This window comes from Lepidothrix coronata, unplaced genomic scaffold (assembly GCF_001604755.1).
Source record: "Lepidothrix coronata isolate B3197 unplaced genomic scaffold, Lepidothrix_coronata-1.0 Scaffold187, whole genome shotgun sequence".
Lineage (NCBI taxonomy): Eukaryota > Metazoa > Chordata > Aves > Passeriformes > Pipridae > Lepidothrix > Lepidothrix coronata.
Window position 1 is genome coordinate 142,106 of NW_016690367.1, and position 21,266 is coordinate 163,371.

Genomic DNA, 21,266 nt, shown 5'->3' on the forward strand with positions numbered 1-21,266 from the left:
AGGAAGAACACCTCTGAAAATGGCCAGAGGTGCTTCTCTCTGTGGCTTCTGAACCTCTCCTAGATACTTTTGGGAGCTGTGTTAGACATGCTGGGGCTCTGGGTGCAGCACATACCTTGCAGTGCAGTCTGCTGCAGGATGCTGTCCTTATCCATCCCTTGTCACAGCTCTGCCTTGGTCTCCAGGCCAGCTCCTGCATTTCTTGAGGCCCAGCTGATGGGATCTCCTCAGTGGCACACAGAGAATGTTAAAACCAAAGTGCAGTTCAAGCTTTTATTTGTTTAATGCCAGTCTAGTTGTTATGAAAGATGGTTCTCCCATGTGAACAATGCCTGCAGCTGCCTTTCTAGAAAAGCATCATTTGGGAGGGCATGACTGGCACTCGTGGATTCATAAAAGGCAGACCACATCTGATGGATTTGGTGAATGGTCTCACAGTCTGTTACTGAATCAATAAACAAGGGACAGTATCAACTGGGATATAATTTATCTGGATTTCATAAAAGCTTTTACTCTTGGTCTGCAGAATAGATTGATCTGTAAAGACAAGAGTGAATGCTATGGATTGATCGGTGGACTCAGGGAGCACAGCACAGGGAGACAGGGAGGGAAATTAATTAAATATTGGCTCTGTACAAGGAACTCCAATAGTCCAGAAAAGCGAGGTGGGAACTCCAAGGCCCACAAGCTCTGTTGGAAATCGGGTGCTGTGATCTGTCTCATGCAATTGCACTCCTCATCTCCAGAAAGCACTTGCTGTGATTTGTGACCTGCAGGTATTTGCAAAGGGCAGGGTAGTGCAGAGGTTCAAGTGTCCCTTTGCTCACTCAGAGTGCTGTGTTGGTGGAAGATCTTTCTGGTTGTTGGCTTTGTGTGTTTGCGTGAGGGTAAGGAATCATTTGATAGCCAGGAGCAGGTATTTTTTGTAGGCCTTTTTGAATGCAATTGTTTTGACATTTGCTGATCATCAGCTGAATTGGCAGAGCAGGACTTGTTCCAGGTGAGTGGGTTCCTGAGGGATTCAGTGAACCACATCCACGTGTGTCTGCTCTGTGGGGTGTGGGGCACACGAACACCACGCAGCCTGTCTGTCCCTTAATATGACCAGGCTCTGGTCCTCTCCCAGCCTGCACACAGGTGAGTCCTCGAATGACTGAAAATATCTACCTAAAGGAAAGCAAGAATTGCATCACATCCATCTGATGCAGTGCCCTCTTCATGAGAAAATGGAAAGTATTTTTTTCCATGGGGCTGCACAGTTTCCTCGTCAAATAAAAACACTTTAAGGGGTAAATTTTTACCCTAAACTGACTCACAGCTCTTTGCGAGGCCTAACCCAAGAAAGGGCTGGCTGGACAACACATCTTCCCCTGGCTGACTTAGGTGTTGTGATAAATGGGGCAATTTGGGTGTTTCTCTTCCCTTCAGACTCCACCTGTCACTGTGGAGCAAATAAAGCGCTGTGAGATCTTGGGCAAGAAGCTGTGCTGCCCTGTGGGTGGGGACTGGGAGACTGAGGGATCTGCCTACAATCTGTTCCCCCTTGGCTGCCAGTTGCCTGTGCAGACTTTGCAGTCAAGTGTTATCCTCGTGTTCTTTCAGAATGGAGAAGCATCCTTGTTCGAGGTGAACATCCGCTACATCGGAGGGCTGCTGGCCACCTACTACTTGACTGGAGAAGAGGTTTGTATCAGCAGCTCTTTGTGCCTCACACAGTCCCCCTGTAGTGAACTGAAAGGGTTCTCCAGCAGCTTTTCTCTGAGCATCAGATAATCCCTCCATAACAACAGGCTAAACCTATCGGTTTTTTGTGAATATGGAAATGCCACTAATGTTCTTTTAATTAAGCCTCGCATAATTACCTTGCACACACCGGGCACGGCTCATTTGCAAAGATCTTTTCTCCTGTGGGCAATTCTAGCAAGACATGCTTCCAGCTTGGACACATTGCTCCCCAGGGAAATGCCATTTGCAGGGATCTTTGTCTTTGCACTTGTTCCTTTCTATTCTAAAGGGGCAGTGAGATTTCATCAAACGTCATTCCAGGTTCTGCCTCGGGCTAAGGAGGGCAACTGCTGAGGGGCAGGTGCTCCAACCCAGCCTGGACAGTCTCTCTGTAGCAGTAGTTTCTGAGATGAAGTGCCCTGGGATACAGGGAAGGAGGCTGGCAAACTGTTCCTAGAACACCTTCTGGTGGAAGGGGGTTGGAACTTCCTTGAGGTCCCTTCCAACCCAAACCAGTGTCAGATTCTATGTCCTGCCAACTCCTGTGACCAGTGGTACAGCTCCACAAAATGTCCCCTTGCTCTGCAGGTGTGGGCTGGGTGTCACAGCCCCTCCTGTACCGTGGTGGAGCAGCCTTTTGATGGATGCTCCATCCCCCTGGAGTCCTGGATAAAGCAGGAGGCTCTCACTTCCACTTCCCTTCTTTCTCTCTAGCCTAGCAGAGGCCAGGGCTTAATGCCATAATCTGTTTTATAATGTGGCTGGACTGGAATTTTACAGCTGGCTGTAGAGAGATGAAGAGATTATTCCTTTGCCCTGGAAGTCTTTGGTGAGCAGAAACTCTGATTCGGGGGGGAGTTTTGTGAGTGAAGGAACTGGAGGACTGGCTCTAAATGACAGCTCAGTGCCCATGGCTGGGTCCTGTCCACCACAGCAGGGTGGGATGGCTCCTCACTGCAGAGTGACACCATTGATCCGAGGAGGAGTCACAGGAGCAGCTCTGTTACTTTAGTTGCATTTTAAATGAGTTCCAGGAATGACTTCTCTCCGTGATTTCCCTCCAGGGAAAGCTCTCAAAGACTCAGTGCCCTGACTTGGAGTCTGTCTCAGTGACAACTTCAACAGGTTTCAGATCAACAGAGCAAAAAAGAAACCACATTAAACCATAAAACTCCAGCAGTGACCTCTTGAAGTCCAGTCAGCAGCGATGCTCAGCAGCCAGGGCAGTGCCTGTCATTTACCCAGTCAGTGTCACTGGGCTGAAAGGCAAAAATCAAGGCCCTGTCTCTTGCTTTTCCTTCTGAACCAACCCCCTTTTTCCTTGTGAGTGTATCAAAGGTCTGCAAGCCCACAGGAGAGCTCAGGTTTCCTCAGTGCTGTATTTTTAGAGCAATAAATTCCTGCCTTCTGAGCACTGCCACGACAGGGCTAGAGGTAAAAGGCTTGTGTTTTATCTCCTAAGTCACTTACAGGCTTCCCTTGATCAGGACTAATCTCTGGAGCAAAGATAAGTGCTTGTATCAGTTTGTCCCAAAATAATTGTAGATGGTTGCCCTGTGCTGCAAACCACCATAAGCTATAATTTGACTTGAAGGCCCCAAACTGAGGCATTAAAAATGGAAAAGGAGCAGCTTAGCCATGAAACCATGAATCCCTCTTGGAAAAGAGTTGCAAGGGAAAGATTGCTCTTTGGAAATCAAGGTTTTTACAACAGGAGATGACACAAGCTGGACAAACCCATGTTGTAAATCTTAACAGTGCTTCACCCTAGAAAGATTTCCTTTGATTTTAATTCAGTCATTTCACCTCAGCCACCCTGGGAAAGGGAAAAATTTGTCCCCAAAGAGTATCCTTTGGATCAGCTCAGATCATAGGGATCTGCCAAAGTATTGGGGGTGTTGTGAGCTCTGGCTGCTCTTGTCCAGGCTGAGGGTTTGGCAGGGGACTGGGCACAGGTTTAGTGTAGATTTTAGAGGAAATTCAGAGAGATACCAAAATTCAGTGTGACTCTTGGTTCAGATCTGTCAGTGGAACCAGAGCAGCAGCACACCTGAAACAGGGGATTCTTGCAGTTTTTTATAATGGTGTGAAAGAATCCCACGTGACTCTTATTCACAAGGAATCGTTCAAACACTTATCCTCTCTCCTTCTTTTAACAGGTGTTCAAGAGTAAAGCTCTGGAACTCGGAGAGAAACTTTTGCCAGCTTTTAACACCCCCACTGGAATCCCACGTGGCGTCATAAATCTGGGCAGGTAAGACACACGTCCTTACAGACATGTCCCTTTGGTGCTGAGCGTCTGTAAAAGCCCAGGGCTCGAGCAGGAACAGCAGCAGCTCCTCAGAGGTGCCCCCTTCTAGTGCAGATTCTTCGAGGTCATTTGTTTTGCCAACTCAAACCCAAGAGGTGCCTTGGCAGAGATCGCAGGTGACTCAAGTCAAACCCAGCTGTGTTTTATTAATTTTGGGCTGTCCACAGTTTCTCCCTCTACCTCTTGGCAGGGCTCCCTGCTGCAATAGCATTTTCCTCACTCTCATTTTCTTTGAAAGGTTGTTTTGTAGTCTGCACGCAGCGTGGATTTTTGCAGTCTGCCCAACTAGATGCATGTGAATTTATCCAGGCTTCATGCTTGGCAAAAGTGGGAAAGGGGGTGGATGGGACTGGCTGACAGTTTTGCTGCTGAAAAGAGGGGAAAATACAGATCCTCTGGTGGTGTCCCTGTGAGCAGCACTCAGCCAGGTGTGTCCTTCCCTTGGAGCCCCAGCATTCTGTGTCAGGTAGGGGATGTTCTCAGGCCAGAGGGGAGCGTTGGGGCAGCTGAGTTAAATACCTGCTGGAGGTCTGTCAGCAAGCAGAGACAGAGCTGGAGGCTGCACTCCTGGTCTCTGCTTCTTGCTCCCTGCCAATAAGGGCTGATTTGCTTGTTTTGATGCCTCCAAACAAATCCCCCGGGTAAGAGCTGAGACAGACAGCGGGAAATGTGGGTTAACAAAAGCCTTTCATCCTCACCTCTTGCAAAACTGGGAGCAGCAGCCATGAAAGTCATTATTCATCTCTTAGCCCAAATCTCCTCTTTGGCTCTGCGGAAGCACAAGACTTCCAAATATTTGGCTCGTGCTGCTCCGTTGCTCAAGTATCACTGTCACCCTTCGTTTGTCTTATGTGCTCATGATCCCAGTGAAAATTTGAGCCACCACCACGACTATAATTGTCTCTTTTTGCAGAAGAGACATCCTGCTTCCTCTGCAGCTGATAAAGGCTCGGCAGAGGCTAACCTTTCACAGAAATGCCAAACCCTCCCCTGCCCTTTGTGAAGACAATTGAAGCAGCCTGTGTCTGCCTAGACATTCCCAAAATGTTTTGCTGATGACCTTGACTAAGAGCAAAGAAAATCAACACAACACTGAGCCCACATCCAGAACCCCTGTTACTGCCTTGAGCTCTGGCTTCAGGGCCGTGAAACTGCTGTGAGGGTTGGAGTATCAATTGATTTAGGAGCAGGGATGAAGGGAGCTGTATCCATAGCCTGACTGCTGCAGGAACATGATGAACAGCCAAAGGCTGTAAACCCAAAGGGGAAGGGATTTACTCAGTGTAAGGGAGTGTGTGGAAGTGGAAGCAGAGGAGGAGATCGAGGTGATGCTGTGAGAGCACACTGACCCAGAGTCAGGGCCAAACCAAAGCCCAGAGGAGTTTTGCAAGAAGGAGTTCTCTCTCCAATTCTACTTTTGCTAATTCCAGAGAGACATCTTCATCCCAAAAGGAGAGTCTTGCAGCGTGTGTGGGCTTATGTTGGTGGTTGCTCGGGGGGGGTGGGTTAAGAATGACATTCAGAAATTTGAATCAGAACACCCCTGGCATTAGGACAATTCTGCATATTTTTGAGGGCCCAAGCACAAAGACAGCCACCCCCCACCTCTTCCATGGCCAACTGGCTTTATCTCTCGCTATCAGCTCACACCACCTTTTCCTCTGTGTCCCCTCTCTGCTGATGTCCTTCCCTGTGCCTGTTTTCCACGAGCACTGGATCGTATCTCACACAGGCTTGTTTTCCATCCTGCTGCTCCAACTGCCACGTTGTCTGCCAGGTCCTGGAGTACTTTGTCTTCTCCAGCTGCTGCTCTGTGCTCTCTGTGTTGCTCTGTGATATCTCTCCTGATGCCTTCTGTGCTGTATCCCTGGCCCCTGCTTTCCTTCTCATCTCCCCTAAACCCTCTTCACCTCCAGATTTTTCCTCATCATTCTCTGCTGGCCTCTCTCTTGGCTTGGCACTGGTTTGCTGCCTTGGATCTCCATGAGGGAAGGAGGTGATGCAACATTTCAGTCCATGCTTGCACTAGACAGTGTTTAAGGGAGACCCACTTATGTGGGAGATAAAGAGAGTTCTGGGCATGTTCTTTTCCCTTGAAGGCCAAGCCCCTTTGAACAGTGGCTTCCTCTGAGATGTTACAAAACAGGGCAGCTGTGAAGACCCAGTTTGTCCAGTCTGTAATGCTGAAAAAATGTTTTCCTCCAGAGAGTCATTCCACGCTGCTCTTTAACCCAGGGACACGTTGCAGACAGACTCTTGTTTCCCCCAGGCCCTTGTTTCCCCCAGCCCCCCTCCCCAGGAGTTTTGCTGCGATTTTTAACCCAAGGCTCGGGCTCCCGGCAGCACATTCCATGCCCGGCTGTGTTTTTGGGAGGGCAGTTCCCTGGGAGAGGGTTGTGTCGGCCGCTGTGACCCCACACAGCCGCTGTCACAACAAACACAACCCCATTTGGCTGCTTCCAGCACTCCTGATCTGCGCTGGCTGGGAAGGCAGTTTCTGTTTGTGAGATCGTATTCGTTACAGCGTCCCTTCGGTGCAGTAAATAAAGAAAAAGTAATTGACTGTTTATAGGTGTGAGAACACTGTGGGGTTGTTCAGCTCACCCAGCCCAGGGCCAGCTGCTGCCAGGATCAGCAGATATGGCCACTGTGATCTTAATTCCACGTTCACCTGGGTCAGACTGCGGGCCCTTCCTGCCTGCACGGGAACATTTCTGCCGTAAACCCTCGATGTTATTGGGGTGCCCATTTGAGCTGCACTCGGCGTTTCCAAATGAAAAGTGGTGCTGCAGCCTCCTGACATTTTGCAGGGCAGGCTGACGTTTGGCAGTGACTGAGCAATTTGAAACAGCGTGAACATATTGCTTATCTAATGGCTCTTTTTGTCTGGAGGCGAAACAAACAGCTCTGGACCTGGAATGGTTTTCCGTATATCACATGGAGGGAAAACTTCTTTTTTTTTTTTTTTTTTCCTCCTCCTCCTCGGAAGGATCATTAGTTTTTCGCCTCCTGTAAACAACAAACCCTTCTCTTCTCCCAGCCAAGCTTCCAGGCGCCATCTAGTGTCACCCCCACCCCCATCCCTGGAAAGCTGTCACCTCCCGGGGATTAACTGCAAAGGGATGGAAAATCGAAGCTGCGTCACGTCTGAGGTGGCTCAGCCAAACTTCCCTGGGCCAGCACCTGCAGAGGCTGGTTTGGGACCAGGGCTCGAGGTCCTTATGTATATAACCCTATATTCTTGAGGACACTGTCATGTCTGAGTAGGTTTCAGAGGGCACAGAGCAGAGGGGTACCAGGAGGAAGCGGTCGAATGTAAAAGCAGATCCGCATCCTTTGGTTAGTTTTCTTTAAGATTTAAGGGAGAATTGTTGCCCTCCTCATCCCCAAAATCGATCCCTTGCTTTGCTTCGGTGCTGATCTCTCTCTTTGCCTGGATTTGGCAGGTGAGGGAAGTCAAAGAGAACCTGAGAAGGGATCCCAGTACATCAAACACAGGGGCAAAGGCACTTTATGTAACTGCCTTTCTTCACGCAGTGTTTGTAGTGCTCTGCTGCCCCACTGTTCTTGCAAAGCACGTGAGATGAGCACCAGTGGGGTGCTCTCAGAGTCAGATTTCTCCTGTTAAGATTCCCCGTGGCTTTTCCTTCCTGTCAGGTGTTCCCAGTGGCACCTTTCCCCTCTCCCCGATGTTGCCCCGTGAGCGGGCACACACTGGGAATGTCAGTGCCACGTACACAGAGACTGTGAGGTCTGCTTGAAACAAGGTGCCTGGGGACTGTCTGGATTCTCCGTAAAATATCAGAGCATTGAAGATGTGAGAGTTCAACCCAAAGCTGCTTGCAGACACGTTTTACCCCAAAATGTCTCGTGTAGGGCAGGGTGTCAGCGTTCTAACAAAGTTTGCTTGAAGTTGATCTCTTTGGGAGCGATTCCTCTCCCACAAAAAAACGTGTTTTCCCAGTATGTGCATTAGCCCAATTCTAAGCAATCCTCTGTAAAACTGCTGCTCCATCCCACTGGAACTGTTCCTTGTGAGAGTCCTGAAAATCTGTGTGTGTCCTTTCCATGGCCCCTGTTGAGACCTGGTGTGCAGCACAAGCCCATAGCAAAGGGAGATCTGCACTGGGGCAGGGGGAACCTCAGGCTTTGGCTGTGTTTTCCTGGCAATGACGGCTCCCTTTTCTCTCCTTGCAGTGGCATGAGTTGGAGCTGGGGTTGGGCATCAGCTGGAAGCAGCATCTTGGCAGAATTTGGTACCTTGCACTTAGAATTCCTGCACCTCTCCGAGCTCTCTGGCAACCCGGTGTTTGCAGAAAAGGCAAGTACTTCCCACCTTGGTCTTCAGTGAATTGGTCTCTTCATAATTCTGGGATGTTTCTCCCCGTGTGTGTGACGTTGTAGCAATTTTGCTCAGACAAGGACACAGCCAAAATTAAACCATCAAGTGGATGCAGACTGCCCAGGGAATTGTTAATTCTGATATCCCAACAGCAGTGCCTTGTACTTGCAGAGCTTTTGACTCTGAACAGGCATTAAATGTTGTGCTCCAGCCAGCAAGATTTCTACAGAGGTTATTTTGTGTAGGAAAGGCCTGACAGTCGACATGCTGCACCCTTTTGTGTAACTTTAACTGAAAATCTATTAATGTTATACATTACCTTGTGGTTTTCTATTCCATAGCTGATCTTGTAGTGCGTGTGAGAACATCTTAATAAATACCAGCAACTCATCAGCTTTTTCTGCTCGTCCCTCAGGAACCATCTCTGAGGGAGACAAATTGCTCCAGTTAGAATCCAAACTGCTCCTATGAGCCCAAGGGAAATGGGGCTTGTCCCAAGTCCCAGAGCAGGGTGGAAACAGGCAGTGGTTACAGGATTGCCAAAAAAAGCTCAAAATGATGCTTTTCCAGGGTATGTCCAGTGCAGGTCTGTCAGATGTGAAACAAGGAGAGAATCTGAAGGAAAGACAGGAAGAAAGAGGAGGAAGAAGCTGGGAGAGCAAAGTGGAGACTGGGATGGAGTGTATGGAAAGCAATAAGGGTGGGGTGAGCAAGAGGAATGTCAGGGGGTGAGCAGGAGAGAAAAGCAGAGGGTGAAGGGAAACAAACCCAGGGAACTCTGTAAGGAAGATGAGGAAAGACTGGTGATTTGAACTGAAGAGACAAGCTAGAGATTCCTGAGGACAGTGATAATGACAAATTGCTCAGAGGAAGGAGGGAGCTGAGAAAAGGCCAGTAAAGGGAACAGTGGCCTGGAAAGAAAATGTGTGTGAAGGAAATGAAGGGAATGAAGGGAGGGGAGTTGTGTGGGGAGAGATGAGCACGGAAAACACAAGGACAGGGAGATGCACTGCTAAAAACTAGAATTGCATCTACATTCCAGTCTCAAACTGTGGCATTTTGAGCCAGGGTCAAGCCTCTGTCCCCAGCCTAATATGTTTTCCTCTTTTCCTCCCAAGCCCATGGAGGGAAAAGGGCAAAACCTTTCTAATGGACTCTCCTGAGCTGATGTGTGCACAGAAAATATATCACATTCATCCTGACACCCTCTGAGAGGCAAAATATAGGATGATGTGGGCTCAAACAGCCCATCCTGTGGGAAATTACTGCAGAGGAACCGATCAACTCATTAACTCACAGCTTGGGACTCCTGTGATTTTAGGAAGAATAAAGTCCATCTGTGTCTTTTATTCAAACATGTCATTAATATGCCAGGCTCCTAAACTTCAGTAAATATTATGCAGCCTGACGACTTACTTGGAAGCACTGACTTAAGTCTGTAGCCAGCTTTGGGCGTACAAATTGTCTAATTTTATAAAAGGTTTAGAGGGTATTAGCTGCTCTGTAGGTTATAATAGAATATTTATGCTGCACAGCATTTAACTGGGTCCCTTATGGGAGAGGCCTATTGGATTTAATGGGAGTGAAACCAAGGGGAGGGTTTAGAGAGTAAGTGTGGCTGTTCTGGGGGTATTAAAGGAGCTGCCTGTCGTTGAAATTAAAGGCCCCAATTCATCATGCTAAGTGACCACGTGGTGAATTTTAGTGCTGTGTGAGTCACTCATCCCTGCCACTCCTTTCCCTTTGGATCATGGAAAAAATCACCCTCCGCATCTCTCACGTTTCACTTTTCCACCCAGATCCCAAGTCACGGAATCACAGAGTCATGGAATGGTTTGGGTTGGCAACAGCCCTAAAAATCATCCAGTTCCACCTCCTGCCATGGGCAGGGACACCTTCCACTAGCCCAGGTTGCTCCAAGCCCCATCCATCCTGGCCTTGGACACTTCCAGGGATCCAGAGGCAGCCACAACTTCTCTGGGAAACCTGTGCCAGGGCCTCACCACCCTCACAGGGAGGAATTCTTCCTAAAATCCAATCTAAACCTGACCTCCTTCAGCTTAAGGCTGTTCCCCCTTTTCCTATCACTCCATGCCCTTGTGAAAAGTCCCTCTCAGCTTTCTTGTAGCCCCCTTAGGTATTGGAAGGTGCTATAAGGTCTCCCTGGGATTGCTTCTGGACCATGTTAGTGAGCTGCTTCCACTGCCTGCTCAACTGGGGCCTTGCAGGGTTTTCAGAATCATTTCTGAAATCCCACAGAGCTGGATAAAGATTGGGCTGAGCAGTCCAGCCCAAAAGCTTCTCCATCCCAGAGAGCCGTGTCACTGGGCTGTGCCTGACCCCAGTGTTCCAGGCTGCTGTGCCTGATCCCAGTGTTCCAGGCTGCTGTGCCTGATCCCAGTGTTCCAGGCTGCTGTGCCTGATCCCAGTGTTCCAGGCTGCTGTGCCTGTTCAGGAGGGATCAGCACTGAGGCATTAGAGACCTTGGTGACAGAGCAAGCCTGCAGCTCTGTCAGCAGAGCAGTAACACCATTCTGTCTCTCATCTCTCCTAGGTGATGAACATCCGCAGAGTCCTCAACAGAGTGGAGAAGCCCCAGGGCCTTTATCCCAACTTCCTCAGCCCGGTGACAGGGAACTGGGTGCAGCGTAGGTATCTCTGTGTTCAGCCCTGCCTGGAGCGTTTCAGTCTTTCCATTTTTCTTCAGGAAGCAGTAGCAACTGTCAGAGCAGCAAGCCAAGAAAATGTCTTGTCAGGCAGCCTGTTATACATGTGATTGGATAATACAGCCCGATTTGTAAGATGCAATACAGTAATTGCACACTTATTCCATCAGCCTTGTTTCCAGCTGAGTGTCTCACCTCCAGAGAGAATTAGGGCCTTTCTTGCACGGGGGAGGATAATGGTACATGGTCCATCACACAGATATTAGAAATCAGCACATCTCTTTAAGACTTCATCCTGCAGTCAGCACAGAGCCCGTGGACCTGCTCGGGAGCCGCACGGGAAGGCTGAGCAGAAGCACTGTCAGATTTACCTCCAGAATGTGCTGCAGGAAGTAAGGAGCCACCTGGAGAGGCAGAGGGCTTGTAAGAGTCTTGGATCCCCCTCGGATCCGGGGCTGCATTCTCCTGTGTGCACTCCTGTTCCTGTTACCATGGTACCTCTGCATCGTGCGGTTTGGTGCGAGAAGGATGAGACAGGAATGTTTTCTTTCCTCTTGTTGAGAACCCAGCACGGGAGATGTGGGCATTAAGTAGATACTGCCCTGGTATGAAAGGGGAGAAATAACAAGGAAAGGGCTAGAAAAGAGCAGGGAAATATTAGAAGCAGTGTGCCCAGGGACAGGTTATTTACTTTCCTGCTTTACACACACAGCCCCCTCCTTACCCAGAGAAGAGACTGTACCCCTCTTCTTGGGTCACCCACGTTTGCCCTCTGCTAGGAACAGGAGGTGCTACTTCTGCTGCTCTGACCTCAACCTTCTGCTCTCTTATTGATTTGCTTGTTTTGGTTGCTGGATTTCGTGTTCCTCTGTCAAAGGAATGAAAAGTCTCTTCGTGCAGAAGATGTTTTGAACCTGTCAGTGGATTACATTTATTGTCTGGGCAGGTTGCTTTTAGTCCTTACATTACCTGGTGTCTCCATGTCTCGCTGCACTGTTTGTTCAGCTGGATCACTCCAGGCCTTTCCAACTGTATTAATGGCTCTGATGGTACCTGACAGACAGTTGTGTGGCTGAGGCAGGGACAGAGCTGTGGCTGTGAGCAATCCCTGACCTTCAGCTGCCACATGAGCACCTCTAATGGTGACTGACAGGTGTCCCAGCAAAGTGTCTTGGATGGTCACAGTTATCCCGTTAAACCAGAGCTGTCCTTTGGGGCCGTGGGGAAAGAAAACAGGTTTCTGTTCAACCCAGTAATTGATCTTCAGAGTTATCCCATCCCTTTGTAAGCAGTTCAGCTTCCCCTCTGCATCTGTCTCTGCAGAGTTGTTGTTATATGTTCCACTTGAAAAGCTCATCTCCCAACCCCTGCTGCACCCTGAGATCCCATTTCCTTGAGGTTATTCCCAGTGGCAGTTCCCAATTCCACGCTGTACATTCCACCAGACACCAGCATTAGTTCTGCCTGTTCGGTGGTGCTGAGAGGAGGAGAAGTGCCTGGCTTTGCCATAACTGATCATTACAGAATCTCTGGGAAACTGAGGAGCTGTGCTCTTAACCCAGGTGGGGACGATTCTCGGCTGGATACCCAGCACTCATCTCTTCTGCCACTGATTTAATTCTATTTTATGCCTGCAGATTTCACTTCATTGCCCTGACCTGCTCCCACCCCTTGCTGACGTAAAGAGAGGCCTGTTGCTGGTTTTCAGAGCATATTAAAAGTAGCCTCTGATTACTTGTTCAGGGATAGGCAGATCTATGCCAAAGCCTGCAAATAACCTGACTCCCAGGCAGACTTTCAGCCCATGGCACAGGCTGTTTGTGGCAGTTGCTCATCATATGACCTTGTGATCTCAATCCATATTCCAAGGAGTGAAAAGACTGATCAGCCCCTTCTGCATCTGGTGAGAAAGAGATGAGGACCAAAGCAGGGAGGCAGCTGCAGCCTGTTCCCTGTAGGTGCCAGGCTCTCATCTTCTCTCTTGCCATTAAAGCTCTTTGCAGGAAGCCGTTTTTCTTGAAATTGCTGTGATTTTCTTAAAAGGTGTATCTCTGACCTGGTTGGATGAGCAGATCACCTAAATGAAGAGACTGTGCTGTACCTCTTCTGAGTGCAGTTGTTACCTTTAGAAAATTAAAGCCCAGTCCCCTGCTGAAAGAGGAGATTTGTTTATGCAGAGTGCCTGGGAGGCAAACGCTGGCAAAGCTGATGCCATATGGAAAGCAATTATGTACCAGAGCTCCTGCTTTGGTGATTTTATGAATGACACACTTAGGATCACAGAGCTGCTCTTTAAAGACAGGCTGTGCAGCCGGTGTTTGCAAATAGTCTGTCCTCTCCTTTTTTTTTTTTTCCCCACTGAATTCATGCGTCTAATCCCATTGTTTTGCTATGGATTATTCCGTGGATCATTGGACACAGTGTATCAGGGATGTTTGCTCTTCAGGTCAGGAAAATGCATGGCTGTTGATTTCTTCTGCTGGTAGGATTTAGCATTTAGAATAAGCCTTGGGACTTTATATTTGTACAAGGCAAAGGAAAACAAAAATCCGAACATTTAAGTCCGAACACCTGCTGCATCTGCTTCCCTTGGAAATGAGGATGGTGCAGACCCAGGGGTGGACACTGTTAATTAACAGGGGCTGCTTAGTCCACGGTGGGTAATTTGTCTTGCTCTCCTAGAAAGGGGAGTGCTTGGCTGCTTAAAGAGTGAACGCTGCTCTTCCCCCCGTGGTACAGTTTAAAGCCATAAATCCATCCAGCAGTTCCCCCCGGGCACAAACCTGCAGCTGTCGTGCCCATTTCGCACTGCAATCCTTCAGCATCCCCCCGTAAGGTCAGAGCAGGGTGTTCTCTGAGCAGACAGCCTTGGAAATCTGATTTCTGCACAGGGAGATATTCAGTGCACATCCTCGTACCTGACTTTATCATTTTAATACGCCAGCAACCCCAGCCTTCCCCAGGGCACAGAGTCCCACTGTGAGCCAGGAATACAAATGGCACGACGGAGAAGTCCCTCCAGCAGCCCCTTGCTGGCAGCTCTGTGGGATAGAACACACATTCTCCCTTTCCTGAGGCAGGGAGACAGCTCCCAGGGGCTTCATATACATGGAGATCTATCAACACCCCCCCCCCACTGCTCTTGGTTTATGAGGGTGGGATTTATGATGATCACTTCGTAAACAGGAAGCATCTTCAGGTTGCAGTATAAATAACTTGTAAAATAAGACCTCTGAATGGTTTTGGTGAGGGATATTAATGCTCTGTAAAATGACAGGACATTTTTCTTCTGATTGCACTTTCCACCTTTCTTCCCCTTTGAAAAAGAAATGCTGCAAGCTCTCCCCAGGAAAACTGGGAAGAGGAAGGAGAGAACAAGGGCATTAAATAGGACGTGGTTGTTTCCCCTTTGTAAAGCGACTGCTCATTGTCTGTCATGAACCTGAGGTTCTTTTCTGGCTTTCCCACTACAGACCACGTCTCCATTGGGGGGCTTGGGGACAGCTTTTATGAATATCTCATCAAATCTTGGCTGATGTCAGACAAGAAGGACTTGGAAGCTAAAAAGATGTACGACGATGCACTAGAGGTAAGGAGCAGGTTGCTCTCTGTGTTTTTTTTGGGGGGGACATCGTTCACAGGAAGGTTTCAGATCTTCAGAATGTCTTGGATCTTTGGGTTTCCTTGGTGTTCACTCCTGTATCTTGAAATACTTAGTGAGTAAGTTTTACTTACTGTCCACTAAGTATCTTGAAGCCTTGATTTTCATCCCTTTAGGCGATAGAAAAGCATTTGGTCAAAAAGTCTGCTGGAGGATTGACCTACATCGCTGAATGGAGGGGAGGCATCTTGGACCACAAAATGGGCCACTTGGCTTGTTTCTCTGGGGGCATGATTGCACTTGGAGCTGAAGATGCTGGAGAAGAGAGGAGGCAGAGGCACATGGATCTGGCTGCAGAAATAACAAACACATGTCACGAGTCTTATGCACGCTCAGGTAAATCCGTGGGCTGCCTGGACGTGTGAGTGAGGGATCACCCACAGCCTCAGGAGGCTCAGGGTCGTGTGGCAGAGGTTTGCAGTGGGGTATTTTGTGCTTCAGCAGCATCTGCATCCCTGTGTGTGATTTTCACTTGGCTTTTCTGGGGTATCTGGAGGAGACAGCAATATGTTTTATACAGCAGGCAGCTGGAGCAGAGGGACAGGCAGATGTCAGGCCCTGTGGCAGAGCTGGGAATTGAACCCAGGGCTGAATCCTAGTCCTGCCTCCCAGTCACAGAACCAGCCTTCTCCCAACAGGACTGTAGTTTGAGTCTGTCCTTTCACATCCCTGTGTGGACAAGAAGGGGAGATTAACAGAGATTAATTGCAAAGCATCCCACTATATGGAGCAGAGCAGCTGAGAAGGCCAGGAGGGGAGTGCTGGAGACCTGCAGCTGCTGGTAGGAACCAAAAAAATGAAGCTGCTCAGCCTTTCCCAGCTGTCTGAGCAGAGGCTGAGTGAGTCTTTTCATTTCACAAGTTCAGTAAAATTTGTTTCATCACCCAGTGCTTATCAGTGCTCTGGGAGAGCAGGGACTGGTGATGAATGAAGGACTAGGTTAGTTCTCTGCCTGCAGGAGCTGTTTTGGACACCACTCCTTTCTTTGTAGGCATCTCTGCAGCTCCTGGGAGGCTGCAGGCAATGAGGCAGCTTTCCAAGACTCTGTCAGGCACAAGTCTGCCTCCACTAACTGTTTGTAAAGAGTGTTTCACACCTTCCTCACATCCCCAAGCCCATATTGGCAGTTGGTGTCCAGCACATTTGCCCAGTAAACTTCCAGCTAACGTGAAATGATGTTTGCAAATAACTCCTCCCCCCCCACCAACACTTACAGATCTAAAACAAGCCACATGAACTAACAACCCTCTGGTTGTGAGTGCCTGGAGCCAATTTTCACCTTCAGCAACATCCATCAGCTCAGAAAGGACAGCAGCAAGCTGCCCACAGTGTTTCAGTGCTGGCATTTCAGCAGGCTCAGTGTTCTGCAGGAATTGTCTGTGCATGTCACCCTGTTCCCCCCCCTGCCATGGGCAGGGACACCTTCCACTAGCCCAGGTTGCTCCAAGCCCTGTCCATCCTGGCCTTGGACTCTTCCAGGGATGAGGCAGCCACAGCTTCTCTGGGCAACCTCATAAGCAACCTCTGCAGTTTCCCTGTTTTCAAACAGGTGTTGCAAATGGGGATCTGAGTGCTAGTTAATGCCTGCAAGAGATTTGAGTGTCCCTCTTATGTAAGGGACACTCAAAAAGACCAAGGTACTCTTAATGCTTTATTTATAAAAGCCCAGTGAAGTTGGTTAAGCTTCCCCATCATGCCCTTGTCTCCTCTCCAAAGAGGCTGCGAGCGAACCAGAAGAAAAGGCTCATCCAAGCCTTTGTTCAACGTTGGCAGCCCTGAGCAACATAAGAGCACCTGGATGGTCTCTTTACTTGTTTTGTCCTCCTGCATGTGTGTGATTTTGGGCAGATACCAAACTGGGCCCCGAAGCCTTTCGCTTTGATGCCGGGAGTGAAGCCATGGCAACCAGGCTGAGCGAGCGCTACTACATCCTGCGGCCCGAGGTGGTGGAGAGCTACATGTACCTGTGGAGGCTCACCCACGACCCCAAGTACAGGCAGTGGGGCTGGGAGGTGGTCAAGGTAAGCCTGAAGAAGTCACGGTAATGACTTTCTTGCTGGATTCCTACAAAAATCTTTCCTTCGGTCAGTAAAAAAAAAAAGCAGAAATTATTTATAAGTCGTGTTAGGTGTTGAGATACATTAGTGGAGGTGTTCAAGGCCAGGTTGGATGGGGCTCTGAGTAACCTGGTCTAGTAAAAGGTGTCCCTGCCTGTGGCGGGGGGGGGGTGGAATTAAGGATCTTTAAGGTCCCTTTCAGCCCTGTGATTTTACATTAGCAATGGGGCAGGAATACACAAAATAGCTCAGCTTGGTGTGGCATCTCTGTTGATTGTTGTGGATGTTTCCTCCTCCTTTTGGGCTACAGTCAGTCAGGGCAGTGGAGGTTTGTGGACAGGAGTGCTGCAGACAGCAAAACCTCCCATTAATGTAAAAACCCTCTGCAAAAAGGAGTCAGCCTTGTGTTTGAAGTCTCTGGAGTGCTCAGCACCACTGGTTTGGAGTTAGCCAGGGAAACCCAGCAAAGCTGCCTTTGTCCTTTGTTGTGTCTTCTTCCTACAAAGACCTCACAGCCAGAAGGCCCCTCACCCATTCCCAGCTCATGCAAAGCCCCTTGGCTGCTGCCCCATGTCCTGGCAGGGGCTGCTCTGGTGGCAGAACTGTCATTTCTGTGCTTGCCCTGGAAAAGAGGCCCCACAAACAGCTTGAGCTGCCTCTGGAGATCTGAGTTTGCTGTTTGTGTGGTGTCAAGGTCAATCAATCACCTAACTTAGGTGGCTGATGTTTCTCTTACTATTTCATTAGAGCTATCTTGATTCCCAGAGTCTGGAGTAATCACCACACTCTTCAGTGAGGGACAGAGGCTGTGATAAACCTGGAATTTGATTTGTACAGCTGGCTGGTAATGCAGCTGATGGTGATTAATGAGTTGCTCCACACTGCTGTGTGTCACTGAGGTTTCTTTTTTCTTTCTCAGGCCCTGGAAAAACACTGTAGAGTAGAAGCTGGTTTTTCTGGCATCAGAGATGTTTACACCACAACCCCAACCCACGACAACATGCAACAGAGTTTTTTCCTCGCAGAGACTCTGAAGTAAGTCTGGTATCACAGAGGCCTTTCAGAGTAGCTTAATTCCTGCAGCACCAACACTCTGGTCTGCAATAAGTCTCTGGTACTAAGGGGGAAGTCTTCTCTTCTGGTGGAAGGTGTCCCTGCCCATGGCTGGGGGTTGGAAGGAGGTGATCTTTAAGGTCCCTTCCAACCCAAACCATTCTGTGGCTCTGGGAGGAAAACTGGGCAGGCTTTGGGTGCTCTGAAGCTTTGGCAGTTTCCTGCTGTAGAACCACTGCTGTCCTTGGTCTCGAGGTTCCTGCTCATGTGCTGGATTTAAAGAACTCTCTTCCTGTGCCTTAGAGCTGCTCTAAGTGGGCGGCTCTGACTGCTGATCTCCCTTGAATTTGCCTCTGACGGTTTAAGAGGCAGCCCTGTCCTCTGCCAGGTTCATGTCCTGCACTCAGAGGAGGCACGACTGTGGCCTGAATCTGCTGCCCCTTGGTGCAGATCTGCTTTGCTGGTTGTGTGAATGTTTGGGGGGGGGGGCTGAGCGTGGATGCTCATCCCTTTTTGCCCCAGGGGTGGTGGTTTCCAGCAGGAGAGTGAGCCAGGGGGTCGGGAAATGTGCCACCACAGATTGTGACGCCTGTGGGCAACGGCAGCCCCATCACAGTCCTGCTGCTTGTGCGTGCTTGGGGTCCCACCTGGGCTTCCTCTGACCTCCCTTTGTGTCCACCTCCTTGCCCTGTGGCTCCAGGTACCTCTATCTTCTGTTCTGTGAAGATGACGTGCTGTCCCTGGACGACTGGGTGTTCAACACCGAGGCTCATCCCCTGCCAGTCAACCACACGAACTTTAAAGCAGCTGTGCAGCAGTGAGGCCCTTGCCCAGCACCTGCTTCCGTGGGTCACTGCTTTTCCTTTCCATTAAAGGAATTCCTGTTGTTCCTAAAATGGTATTTTGGGGCACTAGTCCAATTCCGGACAGTATTCTACTGGGAAGATGGAACCATGATGTAAGCACCTTCTTTTCCTCTGTGAGGAGCTCTATTAGCCTGATAATGAGATGTTTATTCTGGGCCATATTGTACACAGTTCATAGACATTCCTTTATACAGAGAATTTATATGAAATCCACTGATTTTGCTTTATAGTGGCCAAAGGACTGGAAGTTTGCCATAAAATAGACACAAACACACACACACATCCTCCTTTCCTTTTTCTGTTTCATTTTTGCCTTTTATATGCTCTTGGATTTATCAGCTTTCTAATGAACAGTTTTCAGCATACTGTGCTTTCTGGTGGTGGGCTCTGGGGGCACTTTGGGAAGGGCAGGAGAATGAGGAAGGGGAGTTGCCCTTGATGTGGAGTGTGTGGGGGTGGATGAGGAGCCAACTGAGAGCTCAGGGCTTGGGATTAAAGAGAGGACAGGGAAAGATGACCTTACAGTGGGTGTCTGCTGTAGGCACCTGACCAGGGAGAACAAGAGGATCGGACCCTCCACAGGCAGGTAGGAGCAGCATCAGGTTTGAATTTGCAGACCTTGGTCTTCATGGGGGACTTCAACCCTCCTGGTATCTGCTGGAGGGACACACAGCAGGGAATGAGCAATCCAGGAAGTTCTTTGAGTGGATTGGTGATAAATTCCTCCCCCAAGTGACAGAGGAGCCAACAGAGGGGCTCTGCTGACCTCACACCAGCCAGGGGCTCGCTGGGGATGTGAAGGTCAAAGGCAGCTCTGGCTGAAGCGACCATGAGCTGGTGAGTTCAGCATCCTGAGGGCAGGAAGGAGGGGGAAAAGCAAGCTCAGCCCTGGGCTTCAGGAGAGCAGACTTGGACCTCTTCAAAGATCTGCTTGGAAGAGTCCTATGGGATCAGACCTGGAGGGAAGAGGGGCCTGAGAAAGCCAGTAAATATTCAAGAGTCATGTCCTCCAAGCTTAAGAGAGTTCCATTCCAGTGAGCAGGAAGTCAGGCAAAAATGCCAGGAGGGCTCTGTGGATGAGCAGAGAACTCCCAGTCAAACTCAGACACATGAAGGAAGCTGAGGGTGGAAGCAGGGATAGGTAACCTGGGACCACTGCAGAAACATTGTCTGAGCATCCAGGGCTGACATTAGGAAAGCTAAAGCCCAAATGGAATTGAATTCAGCCAGAAATGTCAATGACAAGAAGAAGGGCATCTATAAGAAAATAGGATACAGAAGGAAGATTGGGAAAATGAGGGCCAACCTGCACAGGAAACCTGTTACACAGGACATGGAAAAGGTGGAGATACCAAATGTTGCCTTTGCCTCTGTCTTGACTGGCAGGACCAGGACTCCCAGGTTCCACAGACTGGGGGGGAAGGCTGGAGCAAGGAAAGGTGTTCCTTCTCCTCCCCTCAGCACAGGTGAGGCTACACCTGGAGTGCTGTGTCCAGTTCTGGGCACCCCAGTACAGGAGAGACATGGACAGGCTGGAGAGAGTCCAACAAACGGCCAAGGAGATAATTAAGGGACTGGAACATCTCTCCTCTGAGGAAAGGCTGAGAGAGCTGGGACTGTTTAGTCTGGAAAGAGAAGGTTCAGGGGGGATCTTATTAATGTATAAAAAGACCTGGAGGGTGGGTGCAAAGCCAGGCTCATGCCAGTGGAACCCAGTGACAGTTCCAGAGGCAACGGGCACAAACTGAACACGGGGAACGTGAGGAAACACTTTTTTACCCTGGGGGTGACCAAGCTCTGCCACAGCTTGCCCAGGGAGGCTGTGGAGTCTCCATCCTTGGAGATACTCAAAAGCTGCCTGGACACAGCCCTGGGATCCAGGTGGCCCTGCTTGAGCTGGGGGTTGGGGCAGGTGGACCCTGGAGGTCCCGTCCAGCCTCTGCCATTCCGTGATTCTGTGACTCTGTGGTGTCAAAATTGTAACTGAACCAAAACCTCTCTGCAAAATCCTTGATCCTAATGTATTTTTATATACTTTTTCTGTGCTCTTAAAACACATTTACCACACATCTCATTTAAAACTTTTCCTTCATCGTTTTTGTGTTTTTCTACTTTTATTTGGAGCTAAGTGTTACGAGTCACTTGTAATAATTTCACTGCTGTAATAGTCAAATCTGTGAAACAGAATAAAAGTCTTGTAAAATAAAATGCCTCTTCGGGTTGGTCCTGTAAAATACCTGTTACACTATGCTTGGAATAACTAGGTGACAATACTGGTTGATTCAAAGAGTTTTGCACAATAGATGATGTTGCTTTCTAGAGTAATCCAGCCAGTGTATGGACAGCAATTTCCAGCTCTCTTGAATTTCTGGATCTGGGATCAGCATTCCCTCTGATCACTGCAAAGCTGTGTGGCCTTTGAGGATGGAAGATTTTGGTTCATTCTTGTGACATTCTCTCGATAATCGGTTCATTCAGCGACTGGGGAAAATAGGAGTTGCTTCGAGCAGGTTGTGAAGACAAAAAATGTTGTTTCTAAATTCCTGCCTTTGTAATTCCCCAAGAGAAATAAGGTTGTCAGATGG

At 49.0% G+C, this 21,266-nt stretch overlaps 1 protein-coding gene across 1 annotated transcript in view; it reads left to right on the top strand.

The window, feature by feature from the left end:
• The window catches only part of MAN1C1 (mannosidase alpha class 1C member 1), a 62,907-nt gene extending 42,018 nt beyond the window's left edge, over nucleotides 1-20,889 (top strand). Inside the window, exons 4-12 of the mRNA XM_017831111.1 lie at nucleotides 1,603-1,683; nucleotides 3,885-3,979; nucleotides 8,234-8,357; nucleotides 10,933-11,026; nucleotides 14,518-14,633; nucleotides 14,822-15,041; nucleotides 16,554-16,726; nucleotides 17,682-17,797; nucleotides 18,516-20,889. Coding sequence (XP_017686600.1) covers nucleotides 1,603-1,683; nucleotides 3,885-3,979; nucleotides 8,234-8,357; nucleotides 10,933-11,026; nucleotides 14,518-14,633; nucleotides 14,822-15,041; nucleotides 16,554-16,726; nucleotides 17,682-17,797; nucleotides 18,516-18,636 — 1,140 coding nt within the window. The 3' untranslated portion in view covers nucleotides 18,637-20,889. The remainder of the gene's footprint in view (nucleotides 1-1,602; nucleotides 1,684-3,884; nucleotides 3,980-8,233; nucleotides 8,358-10,932; nucleotides 11,027-14,517; nucleotides 14,634-14,821; nucleotides 15,042-16,553; nucleotides 16,727-17,681; nucleotides 17,798-18,515) is intronic.
• The last annotated feature ends 377 nt before the right edge of the window (nucleotides 20,890-21,266 follow it).